Source organism: Zosterops lateralis (assembly GCF_965231275.1).
Source record: "Zosterops lateralis genome assembly, chromosome: 5".
Lineage (NCBI taxonomy): Eukaryota > Metazoa > Chordata > Aves > Passeriformes > Zosteropidae > Zosterops > Zosterops lateralis.
The window spans coordinates 42,232,243-42,247,325 of record NC_139766.1 but is presented as its reverse complement, the minus strand read 5'-3'; the positions used below and the strand labels follow the sequence as shown (position 1 = coordinate 42,247,325).

At 34.3% G+C, this 15,083-nt stretch overlaps 1 protein-coding gene across 1 annotated transcript in view; it reads left to right on the top strand.

Annotated features, from left to right (window-relative positions):
* GRIA2 (glutamate ionotropic receptor AMPA type subunit 2) overlaps nt 1-15,083 on the top strand; it is an 83,047-nt gene that overhangs the window by 62,831 nt on the left and 5,133 nt on the right. The window contains exons 8-12 of the mRNA XM_083862414.1: nt 67-171; nt 859-969; nt 2,108-2,314; nt 2,821-3,191; nt 7,159-7,357. Coding sequence (XP_083718540.1) covers nt 67-171; nt 859-969; nt 2,108-2,314; nt 2,821-3,191; nt 7,159-7,357 — 993 coding nt within the window. The remainder of the gene's footprint in view (nt 1-66; nt 172-858; nt 970-2,107; nt 2,315-2,820; nt 3,192-7,158; nt 7,358-15,083) is intronic.

Here is a 15,083-nt window from a genome sequence, read left to right as displayed (position 1 = left end):
AAAAAACACATTTCTAAAAAGAAACAAACCTAATTCTTCTACCACTTCCATCTTCATCTATTATAGGTTCAGGTGGAAGGGCTAACAGGAAATATAAAGTTTGATCAGAATGGAAAGAGAATCAATTTTACAATAAATGTCATGGAACTCAAAAGTACTGGTCCTCGAAAGGTAATTTGAATTGTCCTATAGTGTCTTTAAAGGTTTTACCATTCTAAGCAATGGGTTAAGGTAGGTACTGAAACATTAGATTCATTAAAGCATGAGTTGTGGTAATATTTATTCATAGGTGTATTCTACAGTGGTCTTGCAGAGTGAAGTAAACATATGTAATATTTCTTTCTAACAAATATGAATTATTATTTCTGGTAAGTACTACGTAAGAGTGTTTTCCTTTCAGTCTTGTGGATTAAACTTTTTGCTTTCTGATCTGAATTGCTAAATGTGAACCAGGATTTGGAGAAATATGCTTTTGAATGACAAAAGCTGGATACAGCTTTTTAGTGACGTGTTAGTATTTCTTCTGTAATTTCAAATCTTTCAGAGAAAAACAATTTCTCATGTTTTGCTAATCTGGAATATTTCAATTTTACAATGCGTGATATTTATTCTAAGAACTGTAAATATGTGAATAAAAACCTGTTCTAGACAAAGTAGTATAAACAAATGCCATTAGTTCAATCTTTTTACTGTTTGTTGTAGTCTTTCACTATATAAATACAGATTCTAACAGTGGTAAATCCATAGCTGAAATAGTTCTCTGTGAGCACAAATCAAGGGCATAGTAATAACATGCTTTAACTTTTCCAGAAAAGTTCATATTCACTGGTGTCTGTGCATCCTATACACTCTCTTTAGATTGGATATTGGAGTGAAGTGGACAAAATGGTTGTGAATCCTCTTGATGGCCCTCTTGGAAACGAATCTTCAGGACTAGAGAATAAGACTATTATTGTCACCACTATTTTGGTAATTAACCTCCTATTTTGTCAGAAGACCATCTGTCCTACAGTGATTTATTTCTCGACATTATGTTAGTCTAAATATACTGTCTTTTTATTATTTGAGGTTGTGCTGTTACTTATTGTGATACATAATAAAATTGAGAAATTAGGGAAATGTATGGGATTCAGTATGTGGTTTTGATTTGTAGAGGATCAACAGTCTTTGATTGAACATCCTAGAAAATTATGGGTTTTAAACCTGAAAATGAAAATTAAATACTTGCTTTCAAAGGAGAGGAACTTTCTGAGAAGCAGAGCCATAGTGTTCATTTTAGAGAATATATTTTGACAAACAGCAAAGTTTGGTTCTTATGCTTCAGAATTGTAGCTGCTATGGATTGGTAAAGTGTAAAATTAAACGTTAAATGTTATATTCCAGTTGTTTAGAAAATTAAATTGTACATTATTATAGAAGTGCATAAAATTATAGATTTTTTTTCTGTAAATTACACAGCTTGTTTATCAATTTGGATGAGCCATAGGTTAGCATAGGAATTTCTCTGGATGCAAGAACAGTTCTGTAGCTACTGAGCAAAGAGGAAATGCATTAATACAACTTATGACTCATCACCAATTTTACTGATGATAGAACTTTAGTGCATAGTTACAGATATCTTACCTGTTGTTTGTATAGCAATTTAATAAAAATTTAGTCTTGAGAGCCTCAAGTGTTTTCTAAGGGAGAGATGTGGTTGCGAAATAGAAAATAATTTTCTTCTATAAGACAGCAACAAAATGAACTGAATATCTTTGCCTTCTTCCATCCAAACTGCATGAGAGAAAGAAACTGATTTTGGAATTTACTCTTTCTTCTCTGAATGCATAACTCCTGTTAACATTCATGGTCATTATTAACATACTTCTGGGAATCACTATGTCTGTAAGTATTTTCATTTGTGTATGACTCTGGAGAATGCAGCTTTTAAATGTGTTAAAGACATGTCCCATTAATAATTAACAACTAATGTATACATAGCATGTATGTTTCAGATGGTATCTGCTCTTTTTTTTTCACATGTAAAAAGGGAACATATTAATCTGTGAAGTGTACAACTGATGCACCTGTCTCTATCAAGTAGCTAAGGCAAGTTCTTTCCATGCAGGAGTCCCCATATGTCATGATGAAGAAAAATCACGAAATGCTCGAAGGAAATGATCGATATGAGGGCTATTGTGTGGACTTAGCTACAGAAATTGCTAAGCACTGTGGCTTCAAATATAAACTCACAATTGTTGGGGATGGCAAGTATGGGGCAAGGGATGCAGACACGAAAATCTGGAATGGGATGGTTGGAGAACTTGTTTATGGGGTAAGAAAATTTTCTATAATAAAGCTATTAAAGATGACTAATGGAAGGAGTGGGATTTGGTTTTGTTTTCTCTGTAGAGGGTAGGAAAGCTACCTAATTAATTTTATAGGAATTAATAACCTCTAATGGCATGAAAAATTTTGAAGGTAGAACATTAAATTACATTTCAAATGCAAATGAAGTTAGGGGAACATGAATGCATATTTCATCCTCCTGACTAGGTGAAAAACAAAGTACTTTTTTTAAGTTTTAAATGCCATATGCTATTAAAAGGGCATATATAAAAACAAAAACTTGGAATACACCGACTATATGGCTATATGTATTTCAGTGTGAGTTCACCTAAAAATTTCTAAAATTCTCCACAGGATGATCTCAGTGAAACAAATGTTGCTGGTGTCTCTACTGTCCTATTTTCTTTTTGTGAAATGCCATAGAAACTAAACCATGTTTTGCCCTGTTCATTGCATCAGCTATTACTTGCTCTTTTTTTTTTTCCTTTACAGAAAGCCGATATTGCAATAGCTCCATTAACTATAACATTGGTGAGAGAAGAGGTGATTGACTTCTCAAAGCCCTTTATGAGCCTGGGGATATCAATAATGATCAAGAAGCCTCAGAAGTCCAAGCCAGGAGTGTTTTCATTTCTTGATCCGTTAGCATATGAAATCTGGATGTGCATTGTTTTTGCCTACATTGGGGTCAGTGTAGTTTTATTCCTGGTCAGCAGATTTAGCCCATACGAGTGGCACACTGAGGAATTTGAAGATGGAAGAGAAACGCAAACTAATGAATCAACTAATGAATTTGGGATATTTAATAGTCTCTGGTTTTCCCTGGGTGCCTTTATGCAGCAAGGATGCGATATTTCGCCAAGGTTGGTTACTCACTCATTTCAACTTTGTGCATTTTTGGTCTCAGCCATCTCAGCCAGAAGAGGTTCATGGTGCATATATTTTCATTCTTGGAGAGAAATTAATGGCAATGATTTTTCCCTCCCTAAAGTCACAGAAGTCCTTGAAATGAAAGCACTTGTCTGTGACATAGGGTCAGGATGTAGTTGATCGAGTTTTTCTTAATGTCGATCATAAATTTGCCAAGTGAAGTTATATACACCATGGAGAGACTGTAAAATGCATAAGGTTCACATCATTCCATGCCTTCTTGGAGGGGTACCGTGTTTTTGCTGCATATTCCCATTTTACAGTTGACAGTGCATATGGTTCACCACAACTGTAATGGGAAAAAAGGATAACATGCTAGTCACGAAATACAGAGGCAGCACTTTCCCTCTAAAACTCACTACATATCATAACATGGTTATTAACACACTCTTATTCCCCAAGGGAGCCTCGAACTGAAATAAAAATCCTGTGATGGCTCTAATTTCATGTGGATAGTTGCAAGACACTGCTGTTTTTCCATGGCCTAGTTTTAAAAAAGTCACAAAGGAAATTATGAAAATGAATCTGAAGGTCCAGTTTATAAGCACTTAATTCCTCATGGATCTTCTTCTACTTTATTAGGGACAACTGTAAAGCACTTAAGTTAATTCCTTTGCAGTTCATTAAATATTCTATTTTCTTGTGCACAAGTGGTTCTAGGCTTGATTCAGCAAAGTGGTAAGTAAGTAGGTAAATAGCTGCTTGCTGCTTGAAGGAAATACAGTAACAATTTAAATAGGGCAACTGGGTTTGAGGAAAACAAACCAGAGGACTTAGTTAAAACTGCTTAGTATAATTACATTTCTTGTAAACATTTTGAAGTAAGACAGGGAACAGGTCAATTTCTAGTGAGTTCGGTGGTTGGTGGTCAAAATAAACCAGAAGAGCATTTCTTATATTAAGTCATGCATCCCAAAAGGCAACAGCAGGTTTTCAATCTGTTCTACCACAAAAATAACAGCATTTATTGTGTGAGAAACTTAAATAATTCCCTGTAAAGGCTGCTATATCACTGTGGGAGATGCCAGCCTTTATGATGAAGGATGCAATGCATTTGGCACGTAACCCTGTAAGAATTGTATACAAGAGACAGTGAAGAGGGCAAATTGTTGCATATCATGAGAGGTTGTGTTAGTTTCACTCTTGTGGGGTTTTTGTATTCATTACACACTTCACAGTTGGAGTTGCCTGCTAAGTCACCTATTAGTACAAAATTATTTTTATTGAATTAAGGCTGTAGTAGAATTATGATCTTTTTCTTGTTATCATTATTATTTTACTGTCTGTGAAAGCACAATGATTGTTATATATTGTTTGATAGGGTTTGAAAGGTAGTGCAAGAATACTGACAGGAAATGGTCATCATAAAAGGTGCATGAAACTCAATTTTGGATATTTAGTATGTAGTTTCACTGAACCATTTAACTTTATTTCATTGAAACCATAATTTTGAGGAAGGTGGTTAGTTTGTATATTATCTGTTTATTATAAAAATAGAAAAGGGCTAAAAAACACTTGTTTCTGGTTTTGCACCAAAACATTTCACTGTGGAATTTGAACTGCCTGCAGATGAATCAGAGTAAATATAAAAAGGACTTTCTTCAGGCATCAACAAAATACCTATCTGAAATTAATTTTAAATTTTGCACTACTGCAATCATTTTTCTAATGCAAATGAAAAATGCTCTAAGACTTTTAGAGTAGAAAAGTTACTAGGATTCCCTGACTCTGGAAGAGAATGTGGTGCTGAGTAAGTCTGGACCACCTGGAAATGGTCTGTAGTAGCAGTCCCTATGTTGCCTCATGGGTAGTAGAGGAACAATAGAGTAGAATAATATATTATGTGATAATCATAACTTAGAGCAAAGTTTTCCTCATCTTTTCTGAGATGTGAGTGTCCTCTATGTTTTGCCAGATAATACCTTTCTAAGTACAAAATATGGTGCACAAATTTATGTAATTGTGCACAGAAAATTTTATTTTAGTACTTAAGGGTCTAGTAAAATAGGTGCTTCTAAAGTATGGGTTCATGCTAGCACATTTTAGAAACTTTTCAAGATGTACATAACAAAAAAGAAACTACTCATTTAATGGTGATGGGCTGCCTGGGGAAATTTTGAATACAAATGATGCCCCAAATAATTTTACTTGTAAAATGCCATGTGGTAGCATAAATTCTGGATTGGTATTGAGCTTAGTCTTTTTTCACAAAGTCAGTGGCAACTTTGCTCACAGATCGTGGACATTTAAAAATTATTGTAATTTACAGAGAGTGTCATCAATACAGTGCCATCAAGTTGGCAGTTATTAAATACACATTAACAGATTTTACCTTGTGAATATATAATATATTCAGTGTAACTTATAACACAATATTTTACTTCTAGAATTATTTTATATTCCTATTACCTCCATTTCAAAATAAGTATGTGATGTTTTCTCATTGGTGATGGGAAGCATTTTTGCAGAATACATGTCACTTTAGAATGAGCTTGAAATAACTTTTTTTTCTATGGTCCTTTGAATAACAGATTTTGGACCTTTATCTAACTTGATTTTCATGTAGTAGAGTGAATTAGTGAGTCTGTTGTGACATGGAATACCTCTTTTAAGGACAGAATTATGACAGAGATTTTATGCAATAGCTATTAGGAAAAAAAAAAATAATTTGTCCAGAATTGATTCTATTTAATTTTGTTCCTAGCTTGCTAAATCCACTTTGCATAACTAATCTTTAAATGTACTTATATCTATATATAGTTATAGCCATGTATATTCTATGTCAGAATTGGTTTGTGTTCTCATTCACAGTACAGTAGGCTGGGTGAGTGATTCCTAATTTGTTTACTTAATAGAGGAGACACACGAAGACATATCTAAGCTACTGCTGTGCCCTAGTACTAGACTTTTAACTACATGCACATTTCTGCCAAATAATTAAGCACATCTCCAAAGATTATGTACTGCTTCCTATAATGTCATTTGGAAACAAAGTGGTAATTAATTTCAAACTTTAAAGGATCATGAAAACAAAAGTACCAAGTTTGACAATAATGTAATATCAATATTTCTCTTACATTAGTTTTCTGTTATTGAAAATTACTGAGTTGAGTTGTGTGCTTTATGCTGTTTTGTATATTTTCTTGAGTTCTCTTTTCTTCTTTCTTCTTGAGCAGGAGAAGCAAAACACAGATCCATAAGAGCCCACCTGCTGCAGTTATAAACATCAGATTATTTTTATTATTTTTAAAAATATACTTTCTTCACCGTTTTTCTGTATTATCACTGATTGTTTCATGTCCAGTCCTCAGTTTGTTAAATGCTTGTATCTTTCAAAAGTCGTGTGCACTTTTTAGCCTATAAATAGTCCCTGGGCAAGTTTTTCTTACAAATAATGCTATTTGTTTTTCAGTACAGATTGTGCACAGCAGCCTAAGCCATTGTTTTGTGAAAATCAGTCTTTGTCTGAATGTCTTAGGAAAACAATCAAGGCCCTTGATTTTAAAGTGCATACTGGTTTATCTGAAAGCATTGTTTTGCTGATTTTGTTTGATCCTCATCATAATGTCACACAAAATCACTTCAGAGGGAACAAAATGTTTGTGTTAAATATAGCACATTATGATGGGAGCAGTCTCCTTCAAGGGTTGTCAAAACTTTGAAGAACTGGATCACTAAGTTCTTCCAAAAGTAAACTCTGGAGTCCTGATTTCAGCAGAATCCCAGGAGATCCAGTGGAGAATACCTTGATTTCCCATCTGATGACTATGCAGAGCTGGACTCTGAGATAGCCTGAAATGCTTCCCTGTATTATAATGCACCGTTTGCATAAAACTGATAACGTGTTCCTTTTTAGGACTTCCATTTCACTTTACAAATCCATTTCATACTTGTTACTAGATCCCTGTCGGGGCGCATTGTTGGAGGTGTGTGGTGGTTCTTTACCCTCATCATAATCTCATCCTACACGGCTAACTTAGCTGCCTTCCTGACCGTTGAGAGGATGGTGTCTCCCATTGAAAGTGCAGAGGATCTTTCCAAGCAAACAGAAATTGCTTATGGGACATTAGATTCTGGCTCCACTAAAGAGTTTTTTAGGGTAAGAATCTTTATTTTTTTAGATTTTTTTTTTCTAGATTGCTCTAAATAGGTCTTCATTGATGTAAATGTGTTTTTCCTTGGCTTTATTAAAAGATTGCTATGAAAGTGTGATTTAAGTATCTCAACTCACAAATATAAGAGTTCCTGTTTATTTGTAATTGTTACATTTTATTTTTTATATACAAATATAAGGGTTTCGACATAAATATGCAAAGCAAAATTATCTACAAAAATACTCCACTATACAGTGAAAAACAGGGTATGTTTGAAGAAGGAAGCTGATGTCATCTATCTGTTTAATAGCTCTACTGTGTTTTAGGTACCCATACAGTGAATAAGAACATGGGAAAGGTGTACATTCATGTCTTAATAAGTATTCTACATGATTTTTCAAGGTTGCAGATGGGGAATGGGATATAATCCTGCTAGCTGCCTGCTTTTGAAAACAGTTCTCACTTGTATTTGCATTACATTCATGCCTTGGAAGCCTGTCAGCCCTCACCCTCTACCTCTGGGTATTGCAGTTTTAAAAATACATGAAACTTTCAGTGTGTGAGTCTCAGACTGCCCTAGAGACATCAGCTAGCCTGGTGAAATACATCCAGCAAATGAGTGAGAGACTAAGGCTGCTGACAAAAAAAACCCTTCACTTTGTCTATGTGCTCTGTGTGTCTCTCGCTGTACAAAGAAATGCATCTGAAGTGCTAAAATAGAAAGAAATTTCTGTTTTCATGTTTTTAGTGCATGATGTTACATTTAACAAAATGTATTTTAAAATAGTTATAAATAATTCATTTACTTTTCAAGCATAGACTGACATGAAAATTAAATGAAACAAATTCTCACAGATATTTTTTATATACTGTATAATTAGAGCAGTAACTGCTAGGTTAGTTTTCACTGGATTTTGTAATGCATACTTAACTGGTAATGAACTAAATAGGAATCATACTTCTCTCAACTGTAGAAATTTTCTGGTTTTGAAGATAGGTTCAGTAATAATACCTGCTGCTGATTGCATTCCTGTTGACTAAACCAAAACTAACATCAGGTGTACAAGCTGGTAAAAGTGAGAATGGTTTTGTGCTAAGAGTGTTCAGAAGCATTTAGAGGAATACAGGCCTGTTTCTGGTTTTGTGACCCTAAACATTTTAGAACATGGCTGTACTTGGGACTGGCAGTGGACTAACAGTAGGTCACTTCTTCTGAATAGTTTATCTTTAGAGATTGTTAAGTGTTTCTTTCTTAAACAAAAAATATTTGTATGTGCATGCATTAGTGTCTAATTGTACTCCTAGCACATACGTATATATTTCCACATTTACACGACTAGTGTTCCTCACGACAGCTTGAGCATTAAAAGGTTACTTTTCTAAAAATTAGATAGATGTTTGTGAGGGTATATTCATCTTTGGTTAAGTTATCTTTGGCCCTGCACAAAAAAACCTCTAATGATCTCTGGAAATTTCTACTCAGCAATTTCTATAACAGCTTGATACATTATGTGCAAAACAACTTCTTAACCTGATACCTCTATGTACTATTTGCTAAAAAACCCTTAAACTTATCCATTTACTTTTCAAGAAATATCATCTGTCAGAATTTATTTTTAAGAGGCTTGAGACTCAAGTTCCAAGAATGATACTCTCTGCTGAAGACTGTGAAAGGAATCTCTAGCACTAAGGAGACTAAAATTTCACCTAGAGTACGTCTTTATTCTGACTGAATTGTACTGGTTGTGTGATTTTTATATGACCTGAAATTAGCACTCAAATTCTTTGAATAGCTGAAAACAACTTGAGTATATTTTTAGCAGCAAGTTAAAATGGTCTGGTGGTCTGGCTTCTTCTCTGTCACTCTCAGGAATTAAAAAAACATATGGGGTTTTTCAGTCAGTCTGTTTTCAGGAAATAGTGTTATTTACAAGACAAGTGTTTGTTTCGATGGAATGTGTACTGAATCTTTACTAGTAGAGTTCTGATTCCTGGGGCAGCACAAAATACTGGGTAAAAGGTACTGGGTAAAATAAAGGTTGGGTACTGGGAATGAGAACAGTACATTGAATTATCTTTGCTACGAAAACATCTTTTGTGATAATACATTACAAAATTGAAAAAGAGACTTTTTGCAGTATTTTTCAAAAAGGAAAAAAGGAATTCTCAGCAATTGCCTAGATGGTTAAAGTTAGCTGAAAAATCCTGTTCTGAGTAGATGAATACAGATGTATGCAATGTTAATTGAAAGAGGTGGGATCAAGCCTTTTTCTATCTCCTATGAGTGCTCATCTCATATGATGTAGGCATACAAGACAAAGACAGTAGGCATACAAGCTAGTCCTTATCCCTTGGGGATAACATCCTTGGCATTTGTGACAAAAGGATGTGTTACCTTTGCACTTTACCCCAATTTAGGTAGGCTTCCTAGCTTTAAAGCATGGACCACTAGGAGATACTCTTGCCAGCAGTGCGTAGAGCAGCAGTTGGCATTGCATCAAGAAACATAACTGAGAAAAAGGAATGAAAAAGCATTGTGCCTGGTGATTCTAGTGATGCTTTAAGATGAGAAGCAGAAGCTTGGACATCCTATATAGGAAATACCAGTACAAAATAATAGATTTTATAATATTTTTAAAAGAAATAAAGTGACACATAAAAATTATTGACACTTGTTAGTAATAATCTTATAGATAATTTTATAGCTGTAAGTCCACAGAGATAGAATTTTTTTCTTTAATGGCACATCTGTCAGGTCTCTGTAAATACCAGAATGTGTAGTAGTTTTCCTCAGGAGATCTCAGAGCCAGTACTAGCAGAATCGCAAGTACAATCCTAGTCTACAGAGCTCTGTTCCACTGAGTTGGGATATTTATCACTTCTGATATTTGCTAATACTTCTACTTTATAAATAGTCCTTGCAGAGTTCTTAGTGCAAATGAAAGCCTAACAAAGGTATATATTGTATTACTTTTGCATTTCCTTTTGGGTTATGGGCAAAACAACAAAGTATATGTGGCCATGGTTTCCCCAAAATGCATCATTTTTCTCAAATCAGTAGTGGATTGTAGTGGTGAGAATGTAAGTCTGCAAGGACCACTGAGAAGATTCAGGAGTCATTTCAGTTGGTCTTGTGCAGGTGCATCATCATCGCTCTAACTGCTGGGGCCCAGGTACCACTTGATGGAGGGGTGAATGGTGGGCAGTGAAAGGTCCTCACTCTGGTACATCCTAACAGCACTGTCTACTGTCACACACTGTCCCTGCCTTCGGTGGTTTCACACTTTGTACCTGCATTAGCCAGGGCACATAGCTGAACTTTGAAGGGGAGAAAAGTCACTAACTCAAGAAGACAGTCCACCGCTCACCTGCCACTGCAGAAGCTAATTTTAAAGCATTATCTATATGTGTTAACTCCTGAAGTTACCTCACTTACTTTCATGGGCTACAGTACTGGAAGAAAGAATCTCAAAGTAAGTATGCAAGCATTCACTGGAACATTTCCTTGCTTTTCACCTGCTTGAAGGCAAAATGAAAATTAATATCAAATTGATACAATGAGAAAAAAGGTTAATTATTTTTACAGTTCAGTCATATTTTTGCTGTTTGCCTAGCTCTGTTCATTAAAGATATGTACAAATTGTATAGACAAATGAAGTCAATCATCCTACCTCTTTTTCTGTTCCAGAAGATGAATTGTAAATAGTCCTATAAGTAAGGTAATAAGGCATCTCAAAAAAGAATTGTGTGCAGAGCAATAACTAGATTAATTTACTCTCTCTCTGCATTAGTTTTTATTTAAAATATCTTCATATGAACCTATTTTTGAACCAACAGTGCGACATAGACCAATCTGTTTCATTGTAACTGTTTTGGTGGCCTTTAAGGGTCGATCCTCTGCTAAAATAAAAGCAAGCAGAACTGCTCCATAACAAAGAACTATCTTTTACCTTTTACTCGGAAGACTGTTCATGAGTTGCTTATTCTTGCTGAAGAGGCAAGAGTTGCAGAATGAAAAGGTGGGCATTGGAAACATTCTGGAAGGATGGCAATCCTTATAATCTTGTAGAGAAATCCTCTCACACACTGGAAACCCAGAAACAAACATAAGAGCTGCCAAGATCTCGAGTCATTTCTCCTGCAAACGTGTTGTCTTTTGGGAGGCAAAGAAAATTTGGCCTGAAGGAAAACAGCGATGTCTTTTCTGAGTATCTTCAACAAAGTCCAGTGCCTCTACTTTTATAAGTACTTTGAAATATTTTTTAATTTGTAAAAATATTTATGTTAATAATTGCATTACAAGAGGGGATAAAAAAAAATAAAAAGACATAAAGACAGCAGTTTATGAAGTTTAATCTGTCTTCATGCACATCAAGATACTTAAATTTCTAAAAGAATAAAAAACCAAGACCACAGGGAATGTTTAGTGATAAGAGAAGAAACATGATTATCTTTTAAATAAATGGAAGTTAAAAAAACTATGAATTATACTTCAGCCTCAGATTTTGAAGTTTGAGATGTAGAAGAACTGTAGAACATACATTTCCAGAGTTTTATTTTGACTAGCTCCACAGAAGCCTCTGAGAGGTGAAGGAGTCAAAAGACTCAAGCATGAAATATCCTGTAACATTTACCATGGACTCTGGTTGATACCTTAAGAGACAGAGAGGGTGTGGGACTGGTACTTCATGGATCTTTGAGGCAGATGTGGCTGGAAAGTCCAGGTTTGGCTTTAGTTTGACAGGAGAAAAAGATCCATAGCTGAAATAGTGAGAGTGAGATCTGAGCACTGAGTTGGTGCAAGGACTGCCTTTGCACTCAGTAGCATACTACTGAAGATATGCTTGTACTTTTCTGTGATAGACAGTGTTCAAGTGATTAATTTTCACTTGCTTCTTGTTTTTTGAGTTCTTTGCATCTGGACAACACAGAAGAATTGATTTAGGCCATTTTGAAAGTTATTTTAAAAGAATGCAGTAATCTGTACTTCCTTTTTTTTCCCTCAAAGCATTTCTTTTTGTTATTTTTCAGATTTTATTTTTTTTCTCTTTCCACATTACACTTGCTATGGTTAGATAAATCTTGTATTTTCCAGCCTATATGTATTTATAATTAGTTTATTCTCAATTGTTACAGTACATTTATAATTATGTAGATTTTTTTTTCTTCTCAGTGTTTATTTTCCTGATGCATTAATCCTAAAGGAGCAGAAGTATACTTTGTTTGCCATCAAAGATCTTAGTTTGCTTCTTACAAAGGCTTTAATATTCCTTTATCCTTTCTGGAAATAATTTTCTCCCAATTCTATCACACTGCTTTCTGGTAACCATTTTGATTATGATCGTTGTGACAGATCTATGTTTCTTTTGTTTTTATCAACTGAGGTTCTCCAGTTTTATTGCAGATTTTCTTATGGGTCCCAAATTGCTAGATCATGCTTTTGAACTAGAGAGTTTCAATTCTATCATTCTAGTATTCAGAATTTTCCACTTCTCTAAATAAATAAATAAATAAATAAATAAATAAATAAATTTCCATCATCTGTGTCTTGGCATCCCAGTTTCCTTTCCTACTAATCCTAGTCATTTCTGTCTTGTAATGTTTTCACTTTAAAATGTCATCTGAAGCTGTGCATGCTGTGCAGTATTTACACCCAAAGAGCAGTAGTTTGAGTGCTTTTTCATTCCTCGGTCCATGCGGTATGTTTGTGGCTTTAGACTCCAAGGACAGCTTTGCAGTTCTCTACAGATTTGTAACTGCTAGAGAAAATACTTTTGTGTTTTGGGATGTAGTTTATTCCCTCTCCTCCAGTATGGGTGTAATGAGTTCGTTTTCAGAATTGTAGAAATTAGTTTTTTGTGACAGTTATCTGAGTTTTTTAAAGAAATGACATTGAAGTGATCTGCTTTGATTTTATGAATATGCTGAATGGTGGGGAGGAATTTTAATTCTGAGGAAACTGAAATTAGTAAATCTCAGAGGAGGAGTCATTTCAGCAGTTATTTTAATGAAAGTTAAATTATTTGGGAACCTCTGTAAGAACAACCTTGGTCACTTAACTCCTTAAACCACATGGAGAATATGATGATTATATAAGGTCATTGTCCTGCACATTTCTCTAGACAATTATTTTAAGTACACTTTTGAGGAAATGATTCATGAAGTAGAATGTTTTAGATTTTTTATTAGTAAGACCAAACACATTAAAGATATTTTTGGTAGCTCAATTAAGTAATGGAAACTGAAAAGCTATAAACCTGCATCTTAAGAAGATGTAACTAATTTTTACCATTACTGAATAAATATATCCATATATTACAAAATTTAGAATTTACATTTATTTGAACTTTTTCACCTGAAGTATTCACTATAAACAATGATGTCTTAAAGTACCTAATCTTCAGCTAATTAAATGAAAAATATAGTTGTGTTCTTTTCTGTGGGTTTGTTGTTTGTTGTTTTTTTTTACTTATTAATGTTTGATTTACTGACTAAATTAACAAGTTTTGACATTTGTTACACTTTTTAACTACTGGTGACATTACAATTTCCCATCCTTTTGTTCAGAATGGAAGGTCAACAATATGGATTCACAAATCATGTTTGAGAACTGGAGATTTACTCCCATAGTACAAGATTATCACCTAGTAGAATGTTAGTAGTTTGAGGAGCTATTTCTGTCAAAGGCGTACTAATTACAGCACCCCAGTTTTAAGAATAATAGGTCTTTGAAAGTCAAAACAGAAAAGTTATCTGATGACCCACAAAATAAAGTTGATAAAACTGTGCATAAATTAATTTCCTAATTAGTTTCTTAATGAAGGTAGTATTCTACATTTGAATTGGATATGTACTTAGTAATAACAAAAATAAAATAAATTTTAGATATAATAATAAAGTTATCCCAATGCATTTTAATTATATGTGGAATAATTATTAATATTTATTGATCTATATTAATTATATATGTATAATTTTTTAAGTTTATATAATGAATTTTATATTGTTGTTTATATTATTTTCATAGTCCAAATTCCCAGTGGTGACATGATACTGAAAGAAAAAAAAGTGTCACTTCCTGGGACAATTTTGTATCCTTGTATTATTGTAGAAGTTTTAAATAACAAAAAAGGTTCATTGTGAGTATTAGGGTTTTGTGCTGCCATGTTGGTGTTGATTGCAATACCAAAATTTCCATACTCTTGCATTCTTGTAGTCATTACGGCAGTCTAGAATGGTTCTGTTATTTGTAGTGCGTGATAGCAAGTGTGGAAGCCCAAATTGCACACGGGCATCCTGTGTGTACACAAGATGCTAGAATGCTAGATGGCCTCTTAGTACTGGGATATTCTACATCTACCGCTCTGCCTTTCAAATAAATACAAATTCTGAAAATAATGAAGAAAATAAAATGGCACACTTCTGAAAACACAATGTATTACTAAATATATTGTGTAGCAATAAAAAAAAAAATCTAGAAGTCACCCGTATTTCCTACAGAGTGGCTTGCGGCTCTTATTTTTTAGGAATCTAGACAAGGCCAAGGACTAGGTAGGGATCCAGAGTTGGAGTGGTATGAATTCCAGCATGAAGTTTTTGAGTGTTTCTGGCTGCAGAGGACTGCACGGTCATGGCCAACCCTGAGTGTCATTATCTGGTGACGTTCTTAAGGGATGTCACAGATTTTCATTTTCATGATTGCTGGGTCAGATACTCCTACCTTTTCCATAC